At 41.3% G+C, this 20,774-nt stretch overlaps 1 protein-coding gene across 1 annotated transcript; it reads left to right on the top strand.

Moving 5' to 3' along the window:
* Positions 1-3,807: 3,807 nt before the first annotated feature.
* tbx5b (T-box transcription factor 5b) lies at positions 3,808-13,440 on the top strand (the record flags this gene model as incomplete). Its single annotated transcript, XM_079162106.1, has 7 exons — positions 3,808-3,902; positions 4,207-4,326; positions 5,933-6,080; positions 8,029-8,181; positions 10,232-10,323; positions 11,482-11,735; positions 12,866-13,440. The coding sequence occupies exons 1-7, from the start codon at positions 3,811-3,813 to the stop codon at positions 13,438-13,440; spliced, it is 1,434 nt and encodes a 477-aa protein (XP_079018232.1). The 5' UTR covers positions 3,808-3,810.
* Between the last annotated feature and the right edge of the window lie 7,334 nt (positions 13,441-20,774).

Genomic DNA, 20,774 nt, shown 5'->3' with positions numbered 1-20,774 from the left:
AAGTACACATAACGGTAAATTCTGAGCAAAGTGTGATAATAAACTATGGATCTGTTTAATTTGCTTTTTCACGCAAAAGCATTTTTTCTTTCTTTAAAAAATATTTAGGTCTTCATTTTGATTTGCCACGTCTGTTCATTTCTGTTTGGTTGGAAAGTCAAATAATTGACCTGTGGGTTATAAAATGGCGCAAACTAAATCTAACTGTAAACCAATATAATGAGTGCGATAAATATTTCATGGTAATCCTTCTTAACTGACAGCAACACACACATATTTCCAGGCTGTGGTGTGACATTGGTTAAATAAGCTATGTATGTTCACTTAACTGCTTTTTCAAAATTACTCAAACTATGTTGGCCTTTTGTTCCGGATACTTTTTTTTACTTTTTCATAAAAAGTAATTTCAGCAAAATCAAAGTTTATTGCTTGTTGCTTGGATTCGTGTGTATATATGACTATATCATTATAACTCCTAATCAGTAGAAGAAAATAATAATAATTGTAATATTATTAATTTATTTTGACTCTTAGTTTGCACTTTTTCACTTTTGTGAACTCCTTAATGATATTATCTTAAAAAACGACTCCGCGTGTGTCTGAGCGTGTCTGTGTATTGGTAGACATAGAGTATCAGAGCAGATCGGAAACTTGATGGGTCTACGTTTACACACACGCTCACACACACCGGGCACAAATCCAGACTCTCCCAGTGGCAGCGCGCTTTCACTGCAGCATCCGCTTGTGCAGGAGAGGCAGTGCACCGAGGGGCTGGTGACCGGAGGTCTGTTAAAGGGGAATTTGATATTTAAACACGGTAAGACCTGCAGTTGTGGATACATTTGTGAAACAAAAGATAGGCAAGTGCCGATGCGCAAAAACGTGGCACATTTACGCACGAGAATTCCAAACAGGCTAAGTGATCTGATTTATTTTCATATTTTATTGCATGTTGTACTTCTTTAAAAAAAAGCAATAAATATATGACTTTAAAATACTGATAGGCTCCAGTCTTAGGTTATTTCAGAACACTTCTCAAAAATATCAAAGCGTTAGAGATAAAGTCAACACCACATTCCTGCAGCATATCCTCATACTAAATGAAATACAAATTAACCACGGCATGTTGGCCTCGCAGTGACCCCTTCAACTTTCAACTCTGGATGCCTCCGGTTATCAGGATCTACAGTAATCCAATCAAAATGTTGCGCGCTCGCGTCAACCCACTGCTGCTGCTGCTCATATAGGCCTCGTGTATAATCTGTGAGCTCATATGTGAGCGTCTCTCATGTGAGATTAGACCTGGGAATTATTATCATTTCAGGGAATGCAAACCAAATCATCATCACATCTGGCTGTGTTATATTAGCAAGTTACAGGTGTGTTTTATTAAACAATATAAGGCATTGCATTGATTAATAGCCTTTTGTGGATTTATTTGAGTATCCTATAGCCCACTAGTTAAAATAAATCCCGTCATTGATTAGACATATAACACATATAGGTATTTCTTTTAGTATAGGCTTGGAGATGAATTACACTCATAATTTAGGTTAAAAAATACCTCTTTCAATTTCCATCCTATTGTGGTGTAGTCATGTTCACCTCACATCAATGGCCAGACGGTTTAATTAAAGCACGCGTAAAATATTCCCATTTTCTCTGATTTTAACAATAATAACATAATCTGATCAATCAGGACAGTTTGACTGATAATCCAGTTGTTGTGCCTGTGTGCGTGCGTGTGTGTGTGTGTGCGCGCGTGATGTGTAACCAAATGAGAAAGCTGTAGTATAAAGGATTTGTTCTCACAGTGAAAAAATAGACACTGTTAGAATTAATAAAAATGCTTTTGAAAAACAGATCGTCCACAACCGACTGTGTGGATGTGCATGTGTGTGTGCGTGCATGTGTGTGTGTGTGTGCGTGTGAGTGCGTGCATGTGTGAGCGTGTGTGTGTGTGTGTGTGTGTGTGTGTGTGTGTCTGTGTGCGTGTGATTGGCCAGTGTCACAACCGTGATTTGGGCTGCAGATACCGATGCATCGTGCAGACCTATGGCAGCGTAGGGAAGGCAGAAGGGGGAGGGCAGAGTGTCTGAGGCGGACTTGACTCCATTTGTAATGAAGAATCTGATGAGCGGGGTTCAGACCAGGGCTGCCGCTGAGTCCGTGAGGGCAATAAAGAGAGGAGCGATATAAATGAGGAGGAACTTACATCCGCTTTGAACGGATCGCAGCCTTTGCAGCCGGAGGTGACAGGGAGGCGGTGGAGCGGACGAGCCGCGGACTGAGCGCAGGGAGACGGACAGCGGAACGAGAATCAACCCGATGATATTTCGGAGCTGCACAGGGCACATGGTGGATTTTTGAGAACCGACGCTCAAGCATTTGAACTGTTGGATTTTAAAGATAATTTAGTGGGAATTAAAGCAAGCCAAAAAACAAAGCAGGCTGCAGTGCGCGCAGGAGCAGGATGAGCGTGTTTTCTGCAGGGAGAGCAGAGCAGTGCGTTTGAGGTAAAGGCCCTCAGGGAGACTATGCAAAATACACACACACACACACACACACGCACACACACACACACACACGCACAGACGGGTCAGGCAGACTGTGGTTTGCTTAGTTGATGTCAGCAATATGCACTTTAAAAGCTGCTTCTATTTTTAAACAGCATGTAGGCTGTAAAAAAATCAGCTGTGGAACTTCAAGCTCCGATATATATATATATATATATATATATATGTCTAGCATTAAGGTTGACACACAAAATATGAACAATAATACAAGCAATGTGACCTCTTTAGTTATAATGCAGACACCTTTTAATATCACATAAATAGGCATAATCAATAGCAAGCATGTCATGTCATCATTAACATACATGTTAAAGTTCAGGTTCACATTAAATCTTATTTTAAATGGAAACCTGCAGGTTATTGAACCAGTTACAGTGTTAGTCAGTGTGATGTAATGTTAGTCATTATCTGTTTTACCACAATATAATAGAGACCAACGTTGACCGCCTCTTTGTATCCTTTAACAAAAACGGTGTCTCACCGTCTCCATGTTAACTGTCCAACAGTTTTTGTTGCATTAGCCTTCACAGTAGTTAGGACATTAGATTTTTGTCCTATCGATTGCAAAAATATAATACTAAATATGTATTGTTTTCATCAAAGATCTTCAGGCTGACTTTAGCCGTCAACATATCTCGAACAGCTCGCTAGTGTTGTTCACCTTGTTCAAAACCAAATGCACATTGAACGTGTGTGTGTTTGTGTGTGTGTTTGTGTGCGTGTCAGTGGGAAATGGCAAACGGAGGGGACCAGTTCGGCCTTGCAGAGCGTCCGGACTCTGACTCCATGGATTCCCCAAAAGAGACCAAACAGAAAACTCCCGGCTACACCTTAAACTCACCAGCTTCACCGCAGAAAGCGTCGAGTCAGCAAGTACCGGCCTGTGCTGCGGACCAGAATGTAAATATAGATTTGTATTAATATTGATCAATTATTGAGTTCAGATAACTAATCCAGAAGTTTCTGCGGTTATCGCTGCAGAAAACAATATTGATGCATGACTGTGGACGAAAATATTCACCTAATTTCTTAGTACAACCTAATTGATGTGAGTTTATTTACAATGGATTGGTTTAAATCATAAACCACTAAATCAGTAGGCTTTATATAGGCCTATACTAGATTTGATAAAAAAAATTGAAATGGTTTCATTTCATTTTGGGGGCCTGTATTTAACTTCCAGAAGACTTCCTCTTCAGTTGTACTGAGCACTGTTTTTATTTTGCAGCAGGGGATGGAAGGAATTAAAGTTTTCCTCCACGACAGGGAACTTTGGACAAAGTTTGATGAAGTTGGAACTGAAATGATCATCACAAAGGCTGGAAGGTAAGAGGAGGAAGAAATAATGATCTGTATAGTTTTTTGACTTTGGGTATATTTCCTTTATCATATTTTTTTTATGAAGCCATGTTTTTACTAAAACACTGTTTTAATGCATGAGATGGATTTTTATAAGCAGCATGTCTGCCCCAATAATTCTGGGACAAACTGTACAACGTGAATGCCTCAGGGGACGTTTTGTCTAGAAGGCTGGCTGTTTATTTTACTAACTTCAGCGATTTTATCATCTAAGTCTATCTGTGTTCGAAAGGAAATTCTAATGTGTTCCTCCTAAACGTGCTCCTTGTAGGAGGATGTTCCCCAGTTACAAGGTGAAGGTCACAGGACTCAACCCTAAAACCAAGTACATACTCCTGATGGACATTGTGCTCGCGGACGACCATCGCTACAAGTTTTCAGACAACAAATGGTTCGTATAGCCTTATAGCAACATGTACGTGTAATGGATTAAATCCAAACTTAGACAATACCACCCAAACTTCTGAGTGTAGAGGGTTATCAAATGCACCCATCCGCAGTGTCCCTGTGCACATGGTCAGCTTGCATGATAGACCCTCTTTATTAATGATGCAACATGTTTAACGTCGTTTACACAGCGAATAGTGAGTAATACAACACAACCACCACAATTCTAAATTAGCCGAATGAATACAAAATAATAGCCTACTTCTGGGGGATTTCTTTTTCAAATTCTCTTCTCTGCTTTTTTTTTTTTGTTATGTGGGCCGCTACACATCTTACAAGACACCTCAGCCTGAGACCTCTGTGAAACGATATCTGTGCACCGTGTTGTTGTGGGTTTACAATTCACTCCATGCCTCCAAAGGTCGGGTCCTCTTTGCAGGCTGGGGTGACCTAATTCCCGTGTTTTCCCCCGTAATTGCCCGCCGGTGAAATCAGGGTAGAGAGAGAGACTGTGACGGGTTCACCGGGCGGACAGACGACACAGGCCGGATTAAAGTCTCCCATTCAACTGTTTGTTGTGCTGAGGGGGAAATCCGAACAGAGCACTGACTCTGTGATCCGTCGATGCGCTGCGTCTTCACAGCATCAGACACTCTGTTGTTACAATGTAACGGGCCGGAAACAGCAGTCCGTGTGACACAAAGTCCGACGAGCGGAGACGAGCGCTGTTTGTAAAGATAACTCGGTGCTGGCCTTTAGGCAGTTTGAAGAGATCAGGTTTTTGTGTGGGTTATTGCTCCCCTCAACTACAACAGGCTGAACATGTTTTTCTAAATTAATGTTATTTTTTTTACTTTCTTTTATTGATTTATTTTAATTTTGCCAGGTCACGTCATGTGGTCGTTAGCATCGAGACTCAAAACATAGGCCAGAATTCATGCAGCTATACAGCACTTTTTAATCACAATGACATAGTTGGTAAATATTTTATATATTTTCTGTATTCTCCGGCTTCATTTGATTATTAGATCACATCCCCCACTAATTGTTTTCGGCCCTATTTTCTGCGTGTGACGTAAAACGTCAGAAATAGTAGGCCTCAGCGTGATGAGAAACACGACCTCAAGCGTTTGACACGTGGATTAAAAATGAATGAACGAAAACCATCTCTCTAACTTTCTTTAGTGCCTGCTTCTAAGCTGCTTTGGAAAACTAAATGACCGTACCTTTCTTGTATGTTTTTGTCTCTTGTTTCTTTCAGTTTTGTGGTGGTTTCCGTGTGTTTCAGTTAACGGGTTCGGTCTTCTCGCTCGGCTCGTCACAACATCTCTCTGGCACAAAATAACAGAGGCTGCAGCAGTTTTGAAGACGACCGAGTTAATTTGTGTCGACTAAGCTATGGGTCCAGATGTGGATATCTGTGTAAACTCAAGAAGGTGCATTTTGTGTTAGTCTAATTAAAGCACCAGATAGGCCTTCTGCAGCCGGCGGCAGCGCAGGCCTCCTGCGTCGGGCACAGCGATGCACTGGCGGCCAGAAAAAACACTGTGACACACTGTGTGTCAATGTCTGACCGTTTCCGATCTTCTGCACTGTTCTCCTCTGTAAAGGTCGATAACGGGAAAGGCAGAGCCCGCGATGCCCGGGAGGCTCTATGTGCATCCGGACTCTCCCGCCACCGGAGCTCACTGGAGCCGCCAGCTCGTCTCTTTTCAGAAGCTCAAACTCACCAACAACCACCTGGACCCCTTTGGACATGTGAGTCTGTCTTCTTTATAGTGTTCTTGCTCTGTTGTTGCTGGAATTAAAAACATTTTTTTTAGCTCTTTGAATAGTTGTGGGCCTGTAATTTGGCTTGATTGTGTCATAAAAACGTCTTTTAAAAAGACCCTGAAGGACACAAATCATTAACTTCCCAGTGAAAATGCTCTATTGGCCTGGCCATATGAAATAGCCATAATATGCATTTTAAATGATCAACCTGAGTGATGTTTTTGATTAAGAAGAATGATGACAAAAACTACAGTCACAGGTCCAATTGGGCAGGCAGGTATAATCACATGTAGCTCACTCTCTTGAACATATAACTCAGCAGACATCACAGCACAACACAAATCAGCACGAGGGCAGAGTGGCCACACTGCAGACTCATTCCCGCCATAATTGCTCCAGTTGCCCAACAGTAACTCTGAGTCCATACACACTTATTTCGTGTGAGCAAGTGTCCTCCTGTTTTTGTGTGTGCGTCTTGGTGCGTTCAAGCTTGTTGAATTAGAGGTAATGATTACAATGACTCGAAAGCCCATTAGCTAATGCATGTCACCGGCGGACACGTCACTGCGATTAAACGGTGCCCCCTTGAATACACAAACGTGCTTGCGCCCATGCATGCGCATACCATGATCCAATTCTCTTTTAAACACTTGTGGAGTTGCCAGTGTCGTGATAGGCTACGATTGTTGGTTGAATGCACTGAGTTGTTTTCACATCTTTGTTATTTCCAGGCAAAATTTAATGAGGTTTCAGCCTTTTTTAATATATAAAAAAAGTTTTTGGTCACCAAGTGCACAAACTTTATACAACACTGAAAAGAGTAGTGGCTGTAAATGTAGCAGTTAAACGTGTGATATTAAGAATACAAAATAAGTTTGTATCTTTACCTAAGTACATCAAGTTGAAGTTAATCTTAATCTGAAGTTAATTTGTTCAAAACAGAACAGAGATTTTTCCTTAACAAGATATATTTACGTAATCCTAGCCAATCTCCTAAAGTGCAGCCTCAGGACAAACAATGATCTTGTCATATCTACTCTGTTCCAATGTAATTGCAAGGTGGGAGGAGCCATGAAAAGTAAGCCATGAGTTGTAGCACCATGAATGTTGTGTGGTTTGGACTACAATCAGAGATAAGTTGGAAAAATATCTACATTGCATTACAGAGTGATAAGTGAAGTGGAAGGCTAATAGTAATAATGATACAATCATTAGAAGTAGAAAGTTCGGTATGTAGTTTGAAACAATTATCATCTCAAGCAATACTTACAGAAACATGTCTTTAAATCATGGTGCAACTATAGTTTTCCTTGATCTTGGCCTTTACTTGCAAATGTATTTTTTACTTAAAAAAAAAAAGTAGTTAATACAAAGACTAGTCCTACTTGATCTACATAATAATATGATGCAAAAAGTTGCCTTAATTTCTTCAAGTAGATCAAGCAGGATATATATATATATATATATATATATATTTTATCAGTATAAATCTGTATTTCAATGAACTAAGATAGTCTGCCAGGTTAATGACACATGATTACATTCAATGTATTTTGGAATTTAGGCCTTAATACGAGATAAAATTCACACAGATAAAATTAAATGAACTGCTTCACTAATCACTTTTCTTTAAGGTGGCATCATGTTTTTTTGGTAACATTGACATGAATATAAGACTTTTAGAAGAAAAAAAAGCCTCAACATACGTCAGTTACATGATGCTACATAATTGAATCAGGCAAAAACAATTCTTACAGTCATGGCTTCCATCAGTTTCTGAATCTCTTAAAGATTAATGTAATCCAAGAAATCTTGTACCTTGACATAAATTAGGTTTACCCTCCACCTGGCCTCCATCAGGTCCCAGCATCTGCTGGTGGGAAACATGACAGCTCTGTCAATCTCACCTCCTCAATCCGTCCCCCCTGTGCAGATAATACTCAACTCCATGCACAAATACCAGCCTCGCCTTCACATTGTCAAGGCTGATGAGAACAACGGCTTCGGCTCAAAAAACACGGCTTTCTGCACCCACGTCTTCTCCGAGACTGCCTTCATCGCTGTGACGTCGTACCAGAACCACAAGGTATACGCTTTACACAAGACACAGTGCACCAACAACACTGTTAAGATATAGGAACTAAAACTCTACAGGGGGCCATGGGTAAAAATGATAGTAAAAATCGAATACAATACAAAACGGGACTTTTTTTAGAGGATCTTTTTGGCTTTATTGGTCAGATGAAGAGTGTGGTGGCAGACTGTAAAGGGGGAGAGAGAGGGGTATGAGATGCAACAAAGGTCCCACAGTTTGAAACGAACCAGGGTCAGTAACCATTCGGCTTGGCGCTCCACTAAATGTGATATTTAGACATCACTTGGTGTTTTTTTGGCAGACTGAAGCTATAGGCTACCTCATAATTATCCTAACAATTATGGAAATTAATCTCAAAGTCTTATGCGTGCAAATCTGATCTATTCTGCTGTCATATTTGTGACCACTTAGATAAGTGTATGAAGATTTGCCTTTGCTCACTGACAACATTAATATTTCTGTCTCTCACACACAGTATATTCACACACACACACACACTTTTTCTTTGTTTGTATTACTGTCCGTATTTTGTATCCAGAAAGTCAATTTGCATCTTCTTTGTTTATGTGGCCTTATTCAGTATTTGTAAATATGTCCAAAACTAAGTTATCGGTGTGTGTGTGTGTGTGTGTGTGTGTGTGTGTGTGTATATATGAGAGCATGTGTGAGAGAGAGTGTGTGAGTGTAGCTCTATAATGACCTGTTTCTTTCCCTTGATCTTTGCTGATCCAGTTTTCTCAACGTCTATTAGAAAGACAGATTGCTGAAGCTTTAAGCCGCTCTGCTGGTTAAGTTTTCACAAGATAGTTTCAATGGGATTACATTTCATAACAAAACTTAAACAACATAAATGGATCAATTTCAACTATATTTTTTTGTCTATACCTTGTTAGCACATGAATTAGTTCAATTTATTTTGTACAGTCCAAAATTACAAATCACAAATTTGCCTCAGAGGGCTTAAACAATAGAGGCCTAAATTCTGCACACATGTATCTACAGATTCAACATGGTATTCTTTTATTTATTGTGTAATAAAAAGTGTAAAAGCAAACCAACTCATACACGGCTCAGAAAATAGATTTACAACAAGTATTGATGTGCATTCATTTATTTAGAATAGTAGATACAGTTTTTAGTTTATGAAAAAGTTTATACCATTTATACATACCAGTTGGAGTATTGTAGTTTGTAAAAACTGAATGATGATGACTTAAGTTAAGTGTCATTTTTGTAACTGCTATTTTATCAAAATGTCATCATGTATATAAATACATAATTGTCGTGTTAAATTCATATTTTGTATTCTAAACTTCTAATTCATATTATTATTATTATTAATTAGTTATAAGTTAGTAATTAAATAAGTTTTGAGTATTATTCTAGAAATGATTCTCACTTTTACATAATTTTACAAATTACATTTGTGTGATGAAATGTGGTTACTGTGTAAAAAATAAACCTAAACATTATTTCTGTCATACAAGTGATAACTACTGGTATCACACTGCTAAATCCAACATGCGTGTGAAAAATTAGAACTATTTAGCCAGTAGTTTGGTGGCGGTATCGGTATTATCGGCACTTCAAAGTTTATTTAGTTCGAGCTCGTGTCAGATCTCAAGGCCAGTTGCCTGCTGTGTGATGGTGGTTTTCCTCCATGACATCACTGAGAAAAGTATGAAGACTTAAACATCAAAGCTCGCAGCTTTGGACCTCTAAAAGCTTTGGCCTGAAATCCTTAAACCTGGCGAATGTTTGGGTAAACAGTTTATTCTGCGTCAGCTGGCGAGGACACTGTCCGCTCCGTTAGAAACGTCAGCTGCTGAGGAATGTTGGCCGTGCAGAGCTTCGGCAGGGCTGCTTTTAACATCTGTAGGGCCTCTCACTAGTAAGCTCTTGAGTTTCAGTCAATGAAAAGAACAGTTGAATGTGCCTCTATGTGTCTGCCTGTACTTGCATGAAAGTGTGTTTGTTTGGGCCTGTGCATGTGGTGTAATGCTTGTGTCTGAGCTAAAGATTTTCTATGTTTTGTGCTCAGATTACACAGCTGAAGATAGAGAATAATCCTTTTGCGAAGGGCTTCAGAGGCAGCGATGACAATGAGCTGCACCGCATGGCCAAGCTACAAGGGTGAGTACAGCTTTGTTGACGTGTGTGTGTGTGTGTGTGGGCGTGTTTTACCCATCCACATACTGTAATTCATTACATTTTAGGGTGAAGACTTGGTTTAAGGTTAGGGTAAGGGTTAGGATTAGGCTGATCATGGTTATGGTTCGTGTTATGCTAAATCTCCAGTAAATGAATGTAAGTCAATGTAATGTCCCCAAAAGTCATGAAAACTCGACTGTTTATGTGTGTGTGTGTGTGTGTGTGTGTGTGTGTGTGTGTGTGTGTGTGTGTGTGTGTGTGTGTGTATCTGCGTGCTTGTGAGCAAGATCTATCACCCTCCCTGAGGGTTGTTATGAGGTGGTACATATGGTCTAAGACACGAGTATGTGTGCGTTTGTGTGTGTGTGAGCCATTGTCACCTGAAGGTTGATCTCAGCCTGAAATCTCGACCAGAGCGTGCAGCACAAACACGACACCCCAAGCGTCAGTTCCTGCATTGATAAATAGATAGATGATGATATCACGTTGCTGCTGGTTTGTTCCACTGTCACTGCTAATCAGCTGATGGCCCTACATGGTGTCAGTTTGCTTGTTGGACTGATCTCCATTCAAGTGCTGTTGTGGCAGGCAGTGTAGAGATTTTGATAAGCCAATGGGAGAGGCTGTGACAGAGGGCGGAGGAGGGAGAGACGTTGCTATTAAATGCAGCACCCCTGTGTTACTGTGCTGCTGTGGTTGGTGGGGAGCAGAGCAGAGGAGAGCAGAAGAGAGTCTATCTGAAGTGACACACGGATGGATGTTTATTTTTAGAGCGGCGTATTATCTCACAACAGGACTGGCTGTGTGTGTGTGCATGCATAAGAGTGTGTCACTATCTCAGCGAGGGTCAGGGCGATGTGGCCCGCTGTCCCTTACATACCACAGAGTTCACCAAGAGGGGAGTGTGTACAAAAAGAGATCAGAGCTGAAAGGATGGAGTACGGCTAAGTAGACTTGAAAGAAGGGTGTCTGTGGGGGGGGGGGGCAAGACCACTAATAATACACCCAGGTTGAAATAAATACACGTACAGAGTCAGGAGAGGTCGTTTTAAGCAGCACATCTGAGGCCATGACAACATCAGATGCAAATTGTTGCTTCTGCTGTAATTCTCAACCCACCTCTCTCTTTCTCTGTTTCAGTAAGGACTACCCTGTGGTCCCTCGCAGTGCTGTCCGTCAGAGAGCCTGTTCCACCGGCAGTCCCTTCAATGGGGAGGGCCGGGGTCTGCACGGATCCCCCGAAGCTGTCGGATCCCCCTTCAGCTGCGAGAACGGCTTGAGCAGCGGCAGTCCCCAGGAGCTGCTGAGGGCTCCCCCTGCACACTACACCCTTCCTCATCGTCAGCTGCAGCACGGCCAACAGCCGCAGGTCTACCACTGCACCAAGAAGAAAGGTAGGAGGAAGCTGTAAAAACACAAAGCAATGCCATTAGTCAACTAGTGCAGACACTACCTATTTATTTTCATTTAATTTTTATGAAAATATCACTGAGCGGCCCTGAAACTTATCTAACCTGTGGCTCTGTGCCAAATTATGAATAGGCTATTAGCACAAAACTTTGTGTAAATGCAGTGGTTTTACATGTTTTTTTCCAATTGCTGACAATCATATAAAGTTGAATATTGTTTTAAAATTGAATAGGATTTTCAGCCAGTATGGAAATTGGAGACTTGAAGACTTGAGTTATTTGGTTATCTTTATTTATTTATCAGTCACAGCATCCTCTTGGTAATGCAGTTGCTGCCGGGACGATTTTGAAAACTCAGATATGGTTACCAAAAATCATTGCATTTATGAGATTTTAAAATATGAATGTTTGTCATCTGTAAGTTAATAAGTTAATGATGATCATGTAACTACTGCATATAACATGGAACTAACAAAGAGAGTTGACCTTTACTTCAAATTACCTCAAATTGTAAGTCTTTTCAGGTCGTTTTTTAGCCTATGAATGGCAACCAATGGCTGCCTGGGAAAAAGCATATAAACCTAAAGACCAGATTCACTTGTTCTGTGACTGGCATTGAGTCTGTTTGCAAACTCTTTAATTAGCATCAGATTCACTGAGGCAGCAGCTGACTGAATGAATATCAGTTATTATGATTATTGGTCATACACAAACGCTTGCATGGGTTCATTCAGACATATTAATCAACAGCTAAAAGAAAATCACTAACAATGACTGACTAGAGAAAAAAATGAAAAGAAGTTTAAAATACTAAATTATTATTCCACAATATTTTGTAAGGCTGCAACTTAACTCAAGCTGAGAAACATCATTTAATTAAGCATGGATGACGAGTAATGTGTGCTTCAGGCTTGATTAAAGAAAAAAGAAAAACGTCTCAAAATGCCTTTTAAATCTGAACTGGGCTACTGACAGAAGGGTCTGCATTGATGATAAGTATAGCTTGTACACTTTGTAGGCTGGGCTGGGTATTGTTTTAATTATATTATTGATATACTGATACTACTGTATGTTTCAATACGTCTTTTTCTCTGTCTGTCTGCGTCTCTCTTTAGTGGAGAACTGCTCTTCAGGAAACCGGCAGCACCCATACAAGAAATCCTTCACCAGAAGCTCTCCGAGTGAGGGCGAGTCTTACTATCACCCCTCCTCCTATCCTCCTCCTCCAACCGGTCTACCCAACAACCCACTCACTGACTCCCCCTACAGCTCAGACATGGGACAGCGTCAGGCTTGCATGTTTGCCGGCGCCGAGCCCAGACTGGATGAACTCAACTGTACATCCTGGTCATACACCTGCCCGCTCCCCTCTGCCATGACCCCAATGGAAACCTACCCACCTTACACCCCTCATCCCCCCTACAGCTCCAGCCCTCAGGGCTCCCGACTCAGTGCTTTAGCCCACCAGAGCTCTCCGCCGCTGGGAGAACACATCACCCACGACCCCTTTCAGAGCCAGAGCTCTGGACCTTCATCTCAGAGCTCCCAAAACATTCACAGCAGGCAGGTCAGCCCTCCTCTAAGAGAGTATCCCCGCTACACGGCCAACCTGTCTCCTCCTCTCTACCACACACTAGAAACACACACACACATCCGATGTGGCGTCCCAGAATGGAGTGCAGCCTCCTAACTGAACCAGAGGACACATGCGAAAGACTGACAGAGATTCCTCGTCTCAAATTCAGCGACCCTTCTTTTTGCTTCGCTGAAAGATGCTGCGCCATATACAGACTGAATATGATATGACCTTTGTAAAATATTTGTGAAAAGTGATTTTGTGCTGTGTGAGGAAGTCTCATCGTTCCTCATGCCCCCCCCCCCCCCCCCCCCCCCCCCCTGTGCTGGATGGAGCAGTGGATTGTTAAAGACTGGATTTGGACATCCATGAAGTGTTAAAAAAAAAGAAAAAAAGAATCCGAGCAGCACAATCAAAGTTGTACTTTATTGTCTTTCCATACCCCAAAGACTGGTGTCATCCACATGTTTGCACTGTGAGCCCTGCTAAGGCCAGACCTTGAACAGCACTAGGCTGTTTTCCTCTCAATGACTCCCACTCTCTCCATTGTGAAGGATGTAAATTGTGACCCACTGTCAGACAGGCAGCAACATTTACTGACCAAAATAATCTCAGCTCTCACAGCAGAGCCCAAGGGAGACATTGTTTCTCTTTAGTGGAGCAAAGCACAGCTCCATGCTCAGTCTCAGTGAAGGAGAAAAGGCATGAGTTGTGTGTGCGTGTGTGTTTGTATGTAAAGCCTATGTCAGTTCAGCTCAAGGATGCTATGAGTTAATTTCCAATGAGACAGGCAGTAGTAGCTGCAGGCGCTGCACCATAGAAATAAACAGTTTGTTTAGACCACGCTACAGGCTGAAGGACCTGTAAACACTGCTTCCACTGCATTCTGGGTAAATGCACAACTCAGCGTCACCTAACTGTCACCGCTGTCCTTTCAGTCACCCCCAGCTGACCAATCGGCTTTCTCCGTTCACTGAGAGCCAGCCAATGAACAAGCGCCTCTCTTTTATCCCGAGCTGACCAGTCAGAGCTGGAGCGCAGCATGTTTCATGTGTGCCTGTGTGCTGGCCCATTTTAGTTTGTTTCTGAATTATTCATGAGTCCAGTGTTGATCCTTGACATGTGAGGATTGCTCAGCAAACATAGAGAATCACAGTGCTGTAAATGGGCTAATGTTGATTCACCAACTCTTTAAAATATTCTTTTTAGTCCTTTTACTTTGAATCTAAATGCTCCCTGTGGCGTCCATACAGAATGTTTCCATTATATGCTGTGACAAGATTGGGTTCAATGCATTTCCCTGTAAAGAAACATGTGTGTCACCCACTGTGCAAGATTTTGGTTTATTGTGTAATGAAGCAGTTTTTATGTTTATGTCCAGGTGTTTTACATGCAGTAACATATGAGAAGGTGCTCTAACATTACAAACCATCAGTATGCAGAGAGCAGATCCTCATCATTCCTTGATGTGTATGTGTGTGTGTGTGTGTGTGAGTATATGGGTGCGTTACAATGAGATTTTTTTATAGCGTTGTTCCTGCTAATAGTATTTATTACTCTAGATTTGTAAAGATTAGTTTGTTGTCAACTTGTGAAACAAGACGGTATTGTTCAAAGATATTTGTTTCTCTTTGAAGGTTTGCTTCTGGTTTCACCCTCCATCTCCAAGTGGTGATAAATAGTTGTGATAAACAAACAAAATTTGCTGTTCAATGGAAATAAAGACAGATTTATATACAGAAATGGAATAAAGTTTTGAGAATTTCGCGTAAGTCAAGTGGTTGTAGTGTTCTTCTTTGTGATTGGACAAGAAACGCAGCAGAGACGAACTATTAACATTCCCAGTGGGTTATTTAAAGTACGTTCAGCACCTTGGGTGTGGAAACTCTTTTAAGTGGGGTGCAGTTTATCAGTTTCAATGCATGATTCAGTATGAAGGACCCGATAACAGCAGCAGCCTGCTCCTTCTCTCTGTGTGGGCAACAATCTCATTCAAAAATGTAGAGAGTATTGTTTAAAGTGGAACAGTGCATGTGCTATGTCGTCTTATCACATATAAAGGACCCCAGTGTCTCTAATTCTTCCACTCAGCAACGAACCCTTGTCCGCCTCCTGTTATCTCTGACAGGTTGTTTGGCATCTGCAGTCTCCCCCAGCTGGACCCCCTCACCGATACCCAGAGAGGGGTCGGGTCTGCCGGGATGCAGGACAAAGAAAGGTGGGGGTGTGTTGGTGGTCCCCCCCTCCCCTTTCTCAGACTCTCCTCCTGACATCATATGTTTCTGTGTCTCTCACAGCAAAGTTAACCTCTTACACCTTACACCTGTTCAGAGTTTACAGCACACTTGTTTTGAAAGAACAAATGGACGTAACATGAAGAGATTTATTTAGAAAAGGCTGCTAAATCATTAAACTTCCTGGTGTATTTACATTCAATTGCATAGTTATATGTCAGTTGTCAGACCTCCCTCTTTCTTCCTTTCTCTCTCTCTCCTACACCATAAGGTCAGAGGTTAAGCAGGCAGCTCTTCAGAGGGTCTGTTCCTCCTTAACCCTTCGTCTCCAGACAAACGCGGGCCAGGATGAGGAAAGGGGGAGAGGGAGGTCCCATGCATGGGCCTCCGACTCTGAAGATGGATTGCGTCGCTTCATGTTTGCTTGTACAGTAACGGAGCTCTGTGATGACTTCTGTGTGGCTGGAAGTTAGCTGGGAGAATAAAGTGGTAAAGTAATATTAAACACAGAGTGTGTGTTTGTGCGTGTGTGAAGGATCTTAATCCATCTTTCTCAGACACACTGTTCAGACAGTAGATTGATGAACCTCAGTGATCAAAGAGTCTAAGTGGTGCTTATCATTATCTCCCAGACGAACCCCCCAACACACACACACACACACACACATACACCACTAACCCCTCCGCCTGCCCTCAACATATTCTACTTTTCTCATCCTTATCCAAATTTACCATGATGGTTTCTAACAGACGCAGAGCACAAACAAACGCAGACACCGCATGTAAAAACAGAAAAAGACTGACATTTGAAAATGTCACACATTTGGCCTGCAGACCTAACATTCTGTAACACAACTAAATTGGGAGGGTTGCTGAAGAAGGGCTTATGTTTCTGCTGTATGAATGTTAAAGCTGCTGCCCGGCTACCAAGACCCATTTCTCTAGCAAAGAAAGCCTTTTTAAAAGGCATCAAAGACTTATTTAAGCTTATTTCATTACAGTCTGAACTATTGGTTTGAATCTATAAATGTGTAGCAGGAGTCTCTTGCAGGACACTGAGAGGCATTTGTGTGATGTCTAGCATTAGTGATGTCATTTTGTGTAGAATAAGTGGTCTGAGATGGAGTGTAATTGGTAAAGTTGATTACGGTTCATCTCTATGGGTCGGATGGTGCTCCGTCTCTGTGGCAGTAAAGGGAAACAGCTCAGTCCTCCCTGACTAGCATGGCGCTAGTTCAGCAGCTGTTACACTGAGATGTCATAGACAATAGAGAAAGCTTGGATCGATTTTCACGTTTCAAAAGTTTACAGTTAAATATTAAAATCGTTTTTGTATTATTTTTTCTTTTCCCATTGGCTTTGCAGAGATTTGAGAACAACAATCACACCGAAGCTTGTTCAGGTGTTTTTAGAGAGGGAATTGAAAGTTGAGAGAGCATAGTTGTAAAATGGGTTGACGGATGCATCAAACATATCTCTTTCAGCGTATGTTAATATCCCGAGCCATACGTAACTGTAATTAGAATCAGTAAGCACTGTATGGCACTAAGAGGACAGCACAATGGCAGTACAATAATGTAAAACAATGAATGCTTGGCCATTAGATGTGATGCAACAAAGTAGGATGGTGGAGGTTTATTTGAATGATACTATCCATCCTTGTTGTTATTTAAAAGCCACAAGAATGGTCTAATGCTGTTAAGCACAGTATGGAAACAAGACTGAGACTCAAAGCTAATTTCCCCCTAAATGAGAGTTTATGGCTGAAACGGCCCTGAAATCACTGAAGTAGATCTTAATATGAACATAAGGGCTGTCAAGGATAAGAGGCCAAGTAGGAGTGTGCGTGTGGGGGGGTGTGTGCTTGGGTTGTCCTGCGTGTTGAGTCTAAAAGACAAAGGAAGAGGTTAAGGGTCAAACTAACAGCAGACAGGCCAATCCAGGGTCAGAGTGCTCAGGCTAACCTGATCAGTAATGGTTGTTTATCAGGCCATCCTCGAACCATCACCCTGATGGAGCTGCCTGATCCTTCTCTCTCATGCTGGACTCTCACTTTTAGACCAGATCAACTACTCAGTGCCAGTTTTAAAGAACTGCTGATCCCCGTAAAAGATACAAACATGCAAACATCATGAAAAATCAGATCCAGGATATCTTGTTGTCATGTGGCCGTCAAGTCCCAGGATCGGGTCCAAAGGGATAACTTTGTCTCCCCAATTTTCCTGTCACTCTCCCCATTGGAAGCAACGTTTTTAAAAAGGACAATGTGATGTGAGCAAGAATAATTGTTTTAACTCCTAACATACCGCCAAGGTCCCAAGACCAGCAGCCAAACACACATGACAGGGTGAAAGGGATAGAGGCGCTCCCGCAGTGGGTGGTGAGGGGGGTTGTGAGACGTCATGGAGCCAATGTCTCGTCTGATTACAGCCAGAGGACTGGAGAGGCACGCTAATCCCCCACACACACATACACACAAATACAGATACACAAAAACACTCTCTTTGAGACAAAGCCCCACAACCAGCAAGACACACAAACACATACACACACAAAACCCATACAGTCAGTATTAACCCCATACCCCCTGACCTCACTCAGTCCCCTTGCCCAGACAAGACACACATAATGATATCACTACCAGCAGGACTTCACTTTGCCGCTCCTTTTGTTTGCTCACTGTACAGACCGGTCGTGGCCCCTCACCGTCCCCCAATTTTGATTAAAGGAAAATTGTCAGGTCATTATTGTGCATGTGCCCGGGACCGTAGCCAGGATTTCAAAAATACTCAACTCATGAGTCCAAGTCCCCCCCCCCCACCCCCCTTCTCAAAAAATCTATGTGACATTCACAAAGAAAGTCGATTTGTTTAACTAATTATTTGGATGTTTTAAATTAATTAAAAATCTTGTCCACAATGATAGGAATAAAATCAGGTAGGGAAATTCCCACTTGTATCCTTTTTTTTTCTTTCTTATGCCTTAATGACTCTAAAGCTGCTATAATCAATATTATGACTGGATAACAGTGTTTCAAAAGACAAAAAAAAAAGTGTCCCATCTGTAGCTCCCCTCGACTTTACAGAGCTTTACAATGAGTTTTTCAGCTCATTGTTTACCTGTCTCGCCCCAACTTTATTGTTTTGGTACACTCATATCACTCTCATAGTGAAAAGCTCCAAAACCCCACAGTCCACTTCCTGCTCAGCACCAAACCGCAGACAAACACAGTTTAGCAACTTGCTGCTGAAGTTAGTAGAGCACAACAGCTAAAGAGACCGGTCAAGTCAACTTTATTTATATTGCACAATTAATACATAATAAAATGCAACACAGTGTGTTTTACATAACAATGGTGTACTAGTGCAAGTGCAGAAAAAAAGCTGTGCAGAATATAGAGATGACAAAATATACAAGGCACACACACGTTCACACACACACCCATCCTCAAACTCATACGCACTAAGAAGAGCTAAAGGAGTTGGATAAGGGACTTACATTCACCAGGTGGCCAGGAACACGACAAATAAACGATAACTTGTATAAAAGAAAATGATACGTCAACGCTGTCTTCACAACTGGTTTACGCTGCTTGCCAAGTGGCCAATGAAATCAATTATTGGAAATTTAGGTAGTCCAACTTTAATATGGCAAGTCCAAAATACTAGATTCAGCCTATAAAATACCCAAATTGCCTTAATTCTCAGAAAATAAGGCTACAGCTATGCAAGCGTCAGGCCCCTGCTTAAAAATGGCATGCCGAAGATGAATAGTGTATCTCTGCAACTTCAAGGTATATTTGAATAATCACAATAAAGGTAACTATTTCTTCAGAGGTGTAAGAAGTCAGTATGTTACTGGATATATGCAAGTGAAGATGTAGCACAACATAAATTAAAAAAAGCTCTTGCAAACCACATCACAACATCTGAACATTACCTGTGTGCAGGTTGATGCTAATAAAGTTAAGCAGGGCAAAGTGGGAGAGTAAGTTTAAGTTTAAGTAGAGGAATGTTGAGGGGGAATCTCCAAATAGTCCATTTTGGGTTCACCATCTGTGCATTTCAAATTTTCTCAGGTAAATGGTACACTAGTTTAATTTAATTTGTACATCACTATAGGTATTAAATCCATGTAACCAAATACAACTATCTCTGGCTTGGTTTTGAAGAATCAGTCAGACACTTCTTACAGGAGTATGACAGAGGGAAGGCTGTTTGAAGCAGGAAGGCAGCAAATTAATACAGAATTAATACTGGAATCATCTCAAAAATGCTCCAGAGATAATGGAGTAGCCATTAGCAGCTCTGACACAACATCTAATCCCAAAACAGCAAAGGCAAGACATCATTTACGGTTATTGCTGTATAAAATGACATTTATTTTTTCTCTCTTCTTCTGCAGCTGATTTAGTGTGTTTTGTAAGACTTAACTACTCTAGGAATCTGTGGAGGATGCTGATATTGATTGTGCGGATAGCATAACATAGCTTAATGCTAGCTCCACACTACATGCACTATAGCGTCAGCTGTTTATACTTTGTGCTCGCTGAGTTGCTTGAATTAAAATGGTTATCTTCCCGTTATGTGGTATGCAGGATGAATATGATGCTAACATGTTTAATATGGTGTAAGGTTGTGACGGTATCAGGTGTCTCGGCTCAAGAACTGCAAACACAAATCAGCATGCTAACATTCTCCTAAAACCAAGCAGGTATAATGTGTACTGTGCACGAAATACAAAGCTGAGGCTGATGGGAATGTAGCGTTAAACCAAAATGGACGAATTGACACTTTAAACTTAATTAATTAAGTTGAGTTAATATCATTCTGGAGCAAAGTGGTGAACCGACCAACAGACGGACTCACATCCATAGAACCACATGGTAGCATGGCTGAAGGCTGAGGCTATGACCTATATGTCCTTAATTGTAGTGATGGTCCATATTGGGTTTACGACCTCATTCACACTGTGGCCTTATATTGTAGATATAAATTGTGAGCAATTCAACCAAACCAGAGATTTCCCTTCATGAATAGTTTCATTTGAAAGATGTTTAGTGGCTTGAAGAGGTGAAAGTATTCTGTATGTCACAAGAAAAATGAAAAACTTGGATGGAATCAGAAGGGAATAGACATCATACATCAGATGTGTATCAGGTAAATTGTTCTTAGGATACCTCAAGCACTCCTTAATCCAGTTTGGGAAACATTG

The sequence above is a fragment of the Pholis gunnellus genome (assembly GCF_910591455.1).
Source record: "Pholis gunnellus genome assembly, chromosome: 6".
Taxonomy (NCBI): domain Eukaryota; kingdom Metazoa; phylum Chordata; class Actinopteri; order Perciformes; family Pholidae; genus Pholis; species Pholis gunnellus.
The sequence above is the reverse complement of the archived record's forward strand: the minus strand, read 5'-3'. Positions and strand labels throughout refer to the sequence as shown.